This window comes from Orycteropus afer, unplaced genomic scaffold (assembly GCF_000298275.1).
Source record: "Orycteropus afer afer isolate SDZICR_OR568_19922 unplaced genomic scaffold, OryAfe1.0 scaffold00227, whole genome shotgun sequence".
NCBI classification, from domain to species: Eukaryota; Metazoa; Chordata; class Mammalia; order Tubulidentata; family Orycteropodidae; genus Orycteropus; species Orycteropus afer.
This window is the reverse complement of record NW_006921814.1, coordinates 2,119,691-2,126,093: the sequence shown is the minus strand read 5'-3', so window position 1 is coordinate 2,126,093 and position 6,403 is coordinate 2,119,691. Positions and strand designations below refer to the sequence as shown.

At 35.0% G+C, this 6,403-nt stretch overlaps 1 protein-coding gene across 1 annotated transcript in view; it reads right to left on the bottom strand.

Moving 5' to 3' along the window:
- MAPK10 (mitogen-activated protein kinase 10) overlaps window positions 1–6,403 on the bottom strand; it is a 230,968-nt gene that overhangs the window by 97,938 nt on the left and 126,627 nt on the right. The window contains exon 3 of the mRNA XM_007948822.2: window positions 4,494–4,623. Within this exon, the coding sequence (XP_007947013.1) occupies window positions 4,494–4,623 (130 nt within the window). The remainder of the gene's footprint in view (window positions 1–4,493; window positions 4,624–6,403) is intronic.

Genomic DNA, 6,403 nt, shown 5'->3' with positions numbered 1-6,403 from the left:
GAAGTAGATTGCCCAACCATCCTTCTGCGGAGTGGCTGATGAGTTTGAACCACCAGCCTTCTGGTTAGCAGCCAAACACCTTAGGTAGGCTGCAGCAAAATTCTTAACCAAGACTTACCAAGGATTTGTTTTTTCCTTCAAATGAACTATTTGACATTCTAATTCAATTTTTTTTTTTTTTTTGGTCTCTTGTTAGTTTCTTTTACTTCCATTGCACCTTCACTTCCTATTTACACTAATGCTCCAATGGTATGCATTGGGAAAAGTGGATCTTGGATGATATCAATGATGAATATAAAAATCATTATCAAAATTCACTTTCTTAAACTTGTTTCTGGCTTTAATGCTCTTCTTATATAATAAGCAGTAAAGAATTTACCTTCTAGCATAAATCATTTTTAAAAAGTTCTTTGTCACATTTTCAAATAGACTGCATAGACTAAAAATTCAAACTGTTCTTCCAGCTAAATATTTTCTATGAATATGCCAGTGGGAAATAAAAATTATAAATTTAGATCACAGTTTTCTATTCACAAAATAATACAACCACTGCACAGAAACTGAACAAGCTTAAGATTTAAAGAGTTCCAAAGTATGAATTAATGAATTTCAGTAAACTTCATAAGTGGTACACACACATGTAAAATAATGAAAACAAAACAAATCATTTTAACCATCTGAGAAATGTCATCACTTCTAGGGAATGTTCTATGTCTCAAATAGTTGTCATGTGTTGAAATATTATTCAGAAAAAAATCACAATACCATCCAATACTTTCTAGTATACATACATGTGACAATGATTATAATCTATGAACAAGTCCCAAGATAACTTCTTTGAATGTAAACTTGCAGTATAGAATATGCATAGAGAAATTAAATAATTTCAAAATATCTTCAAATTTGCAATTAACTCTGGTAGCATACTGCCTAAGGAACTTGACTGCTAATCAGAAGGCTGGTGGTTCAAACCCACCAGCCACTCCTCAGAAGGAAGGTTGGGCAATTTACTTCCACAGTGATACTGCCTCGGAAACCCAGGGAGGGGTCGCTATGAGTCAGGCTGGACTTGATGCCACATAACAACAACAACAACATGCCTCTGTATTCTGTGTACTTCACTGTAGTATGAGTTGGAAAATGTGTATTTGGTACAACTCTCACTGGACTATCTGCAGCAGGCTTGTTATTCTAGTACTGTATTTAGCAAAGTACTTTATATTTAGTACTTTATCATGAAGTAATTTACTTAATTTTTCTATTTGACAAAAGAGTGTCAGGTATTGTAAAGAAAACACACATGCTTACTCACTCTAACAAACACCTTTTAAAATGAAAAAATGTTAACCCATATCACCCAGTAAATAACTAATCTCTAGGAGCTCTGGTGGCGTAGTGCCTAAGACATTTGACTGCTAACCAAAGGATGGTGGTTCAAATCCACCAGCCACTCTTCAGAAGGAAGATTGGGCAATCTGCTTCTGTAGTGATACCACCTTGGAAACACAAGGAGGGGTTGACATGAGTCGGATCCGACTCCATGGCGGTGTGTTGAATTTAAATAATCTGAAGATAATATTACAACTTAAAATAAATCAAAATTTATTATCTTCAAAGGAAATTTCTCCAGACCACTGGAGTTCCTCCTCCCCCTGCCTTATCTTATGTCCTTCCTTTATTATCTTCTTTTTTTTCCCCGCTGAGGATTTTCTCTACTATTCTTCCTCGGTCCCCTTATAATTTCTAATTATTATTAACAACAACAAAAACACTTGTGTTTAGTTACAAATCATCACCAATATTTCCCTTTTTAGTTCAACTACTGACAGGCAGAAATATGACATAATTCCTTTATCCCAATATCATAAGATATACAGATGTAAACCAATATTTCTCATGCTCCTTCAATCACACTAGTTATCACTTCTTAGAATATTCATTTGCTGGGTTAATTGACTGTTTTAGTTTGTTCATATTTACTTTTAATACACAGTTTATTTTTTATAATTTTATTGTTTTTGTTTCATATACCAATAATAAACCCCTTTGAACTCATTGCTTAAAAGACAAAGCAAATAATATAATATTTGAATATAAATTACCTATAACATTTTGAAAAGTCATGGTTGATCACTTTTGCTACATATTTCATATCTTCACTAATTTTTCCTCAAAATATCTTTGTAATTTCCTTTTCTCTTTGACATTATTAATGGAGTTAAAAATGACAAAATTAATCATGATCTTTCTCTTAACAACAAAGCAAGTTACTCTCATTTTATGACTTTTTCCATGAGTACTATTATAAGGCAAACATATTTTTCCTACTTAGCACAGTATCTGACACCAAAAAATTATTTTTGAATCAGAATCTGTATAGTTTTATCCATGACATTGACACATGCTCCATGTGTCCAATTTATATTCAAATAAATGCTTTTTAGAATCACAAATACTAATGGAAAGGTTACAATTGATTGGAAGTGAATTTTCTCTCTGTTCACAAGTCCTAGAAATTTATTTCCTTAGCCTTGCATACATACATATGTATATACATACATTCATACATTCATACATACATAGATAAAGGGGGATGGCAGGTAAGGTGCTATTTACAAATTATCATTTCAATTTTTGAACTCTTTTTAGATATTATAAGTATTAGCCCCACACCTTTCAGTCAAGAATAGGGGCATGAATCCCTCCAATCAGCCTATTAAGTGGAAATTTCTCCATAATATATTGCATATTATATGGTTGGGAAAGGAGGATTCATAGAATAATAAATATATAAAAGTATAAACTGTTATTCCTTTCCATAAGTCACCTCATTGCTTGTATCCATCTATCTTCCTACACCCGTGACACTTCTCATCATCTTAGCTACCACTAAAATATATTGCATTGGACATATGGCTAAACTTGCCTCTGCCTTTATTTAATATACTTAAAAAATGTTGTTGTTGTTACGTGCTGTCCAGTCAGACCCGACTCATAGCGACCCCTCCTTGGGTTTCTGAGGCAGTATCACTACAGAAGTAGATTGCCCCATCTTCCTTCCGAGGAGTGGCACTAATATAATTACTCTACTTAGGAGTCATCATTTCCATCATTTCTATCTCTCTTTACAGAAGCCCTGTGTTCTTTGCATGGCAAAATTAGAGATGGGGATGTACTTCATAAAATTCTTCATATTGGTGCTTACCCCGTTCAATATATTTAAAAATGTAACATCACCTACCTTGCAATGATTATCATTATTGTCCTTCTTGGCTTTATTTTTCTTAATAGAATGTATCACATCTGACATTTTCTACATTTTACTTAGTATTTTGTAGGTTGCCTTTTTCTCACCAGTAGAATATAAGTGCCACATGGACAAGGGTTTCTCCCTGTTTTGTTCATTACTGTATCCTCATCATCTGGAGCTTACAAACATCTGTATCTATAAATCTCTGTTGAACGACTAAATTAAAAAAAGTCATTGGAGCATCTCCAATAACACAAAGCTCTCTAACATCAAGGCAACTTATTCTGACATTGTACAGGTTTAAGAGTTAGAACAGTACAATTCCAAAAATTGTAATATGTAATGCTACATATGCATTATTTCCTGCTTCTTGGTACCACTAAGAATGGTTAGCTTTTTGATAAGATCCCTTGGTTATAAAAGTACACTGATATTTCAGGTGTTCTATATGATTTTCATACTTTGTAAGGAGTTATGATAGCAACTTAAAGTAATGAGGTATCATTTCTTGATCTTTACTAAGAAGTACTGACTTCCACTCATCCGTCAGTTAGCATACTATGGTGGCTTGCATGCTGCTGTGATGGTGAAAGATATGCCACTAGTGGAACCTAATAACAATAGCAGCAAAAATTAGAGCATAGAATGTCTTAACCTTTAATTTATTATACTCTGAGATGAAGACATTTCTATATTGGTGGACTCCACTGAGTTTCAATGAGAATATGTTCTTGATAACCGTAACAATGATTCGCAAATATATGCCTATATATTTGCTAGCCCTACAAAACATACGATGCTGAAGCATAGCTTGTATGGTGCCAGATTACAGCTAAAACAAACAAGCAAAAAAGGTAACATGATAAACAAAAATCTTCACCTGTTAATAATTAAATTAAAATTACAAGGCAGTTTAGCATATATTTAGTTGTTGTTTTGCAAAGCATGAAGATCTCTGGTTAGTTTGGAACAAAAAAATAAATAAATATGGTTAATTACATAGCAGGCAAGTATCTATCAAATCTATCCCCTCTACACCATATGGTTTTTAGATGATTTCTAAGCAGAAAGCTACCATGAGGACAATGAAATCAAATGTAGCATGAGGGCAGGATAAACAATCTTAAAAGGCTAAAATTGCAAAGTTAAGGAAGCCTTTCCTGCTGAAGTTTGCTGCTTATTTTCTTCTTCTAGTCTCACAATCTCCCACTGCCAGAGGTTTAAAAATAACAGCAAAACTCACATTTTTATGGTTTACACACTTCATGAGGACCAGTTCCCGGTAAGCTCTCTTGGCATGCGTTTGGTTCTGAAAAGGTCTGCTGAGCTTCTTAATGGCCACATTTCTGTCGAGGACAGCATCATATGCAGCACTGTAGATATCCAAGAGCAATCCAGAATTAATTATAAAGCAACCTTTAGAGCCCCTGCCTACATAAAGTTATGGGTAAAGAAAATACTATTTCAGAATCCTACTGAAGTACCACCTACTTAGGTAACGTACAAATCAAGCTGTAAATAAAGATAAACTGTGAGTAATATAAAAATGTGCCTTGGATGGTACAAGTGGTTAATGTGCTAGGCTGTTAACAGAAAGGTTGGAGATGTGAGTCCACCCACAGGCACCATAAAAGAAAGAACTACTTCTGAAAGGTCGTTCACCGAAAACCTTATGCAGCACCGTTCTATCCTGACACACATGGGTCACTGTGAGTCAGAATTGACCCAATAGCAACTGGACTGGTAGTATAAAAATGTTCCACTTTCTAGGAAAATGAGGGGAAAAACATATCTTGCCAAGAGTACAGCACATGATTGCATCAGTGAGGGAAGGAAAAAGAAAGAAAAATGCTCAAAGTTCCACTAGCCATGTGACTTTGAGCAAGTAATTTATTCTCTCTGGTTTTGAATTTCTCATCTCTAAATAGACAATATTTAGATTTTCTTTACCTATAAAACTACATTATTCTTTGGTTATTTTAAGTGAGCATTTATTCTTTCCCCATTCACTGGAACCAGTTTTTAATACATGACCTTAATTGATATGAAAGCATAGATTGGTGGATGATCAAAGTACATTCATTAGCAATAACAAAGCTCCAAATAAAGGAATGCAATCAGAGGGTATTTCTGAAACATAATGTATTTAAATACAAAGACAGTCATAAATGCTACTAACATTTGAAGGCTCCAAACTACATGAGCACATATGGCACTCATTCTGCCATGATAAGAATAACTGAGTGTGGGAACCAAATGAGGAAGTGAGATAGGCTCTCCTGTTTATTATAACTAATAACCCATTCACAAAATGTTGGCTTCCCATCTCTGTAACTCTGGCTTATGTTGGTTTTTGTTTTCATTTTCAGGAGGGAAAGCAGCAGCCAGAGTGTTCTACAATTGATCCATTGAATAGGAAGTTGACTTTTGGCTATTTAGGGCTCACGCCATTGAAGGCAAGGAAGGGGTTTGCTGTACTATAAGATATTAATAGATTCACAGGATAAGTTGGACAGGCTCAGAGTTCATCTAGTCCATGAAAATACCTAAATCAAAAGTTTGATCAATTTCTGCTTGAGCACCTCCAATAACATGCAACTCACTAACAGCAGGTGGCTTCTGTTATTGGACAGCTTTGAGAGTTAGAAATGTTATCATTATAATAAGCACAGTTGTCTCTCTGTGGTTTTCACTCACTAATGCTAGCCCTTCCCTCCAGGGCTACTCAGATAAACTATTCACTTTTCATTATAGTAGACCCATAATGTTTGAAATACATTAAAAGGCTGAGCACAATGCCTGGTCTAGAGTAAGTACCCAATAATTCAGCTTTTATAATTTTCCCCCCAAGAGTTTGCATTCTCCAGCTAAACATCACCAGTGTCCTACCACCATTTCTCAGACTGCTGTTACAAGTCCCATCACCATATGGCTAGTTTCCTCTGAATGTGCTCTGAATTCTCTGAAAATTTGGACCCTGAATTGAATAATAATTATTATTCTGGGCATGGAATATCAATGAAGATTCCAAACCAAACCAAACTCACTGCTGTCACGTCAGATCTGACTCATAGCAACCCCTTCTTGGGTTTCTGAGGGGGCATCACTATGGAAGTAGATTGCCCAATCTTTCTTCCGAGGAGTGGCTGGTGG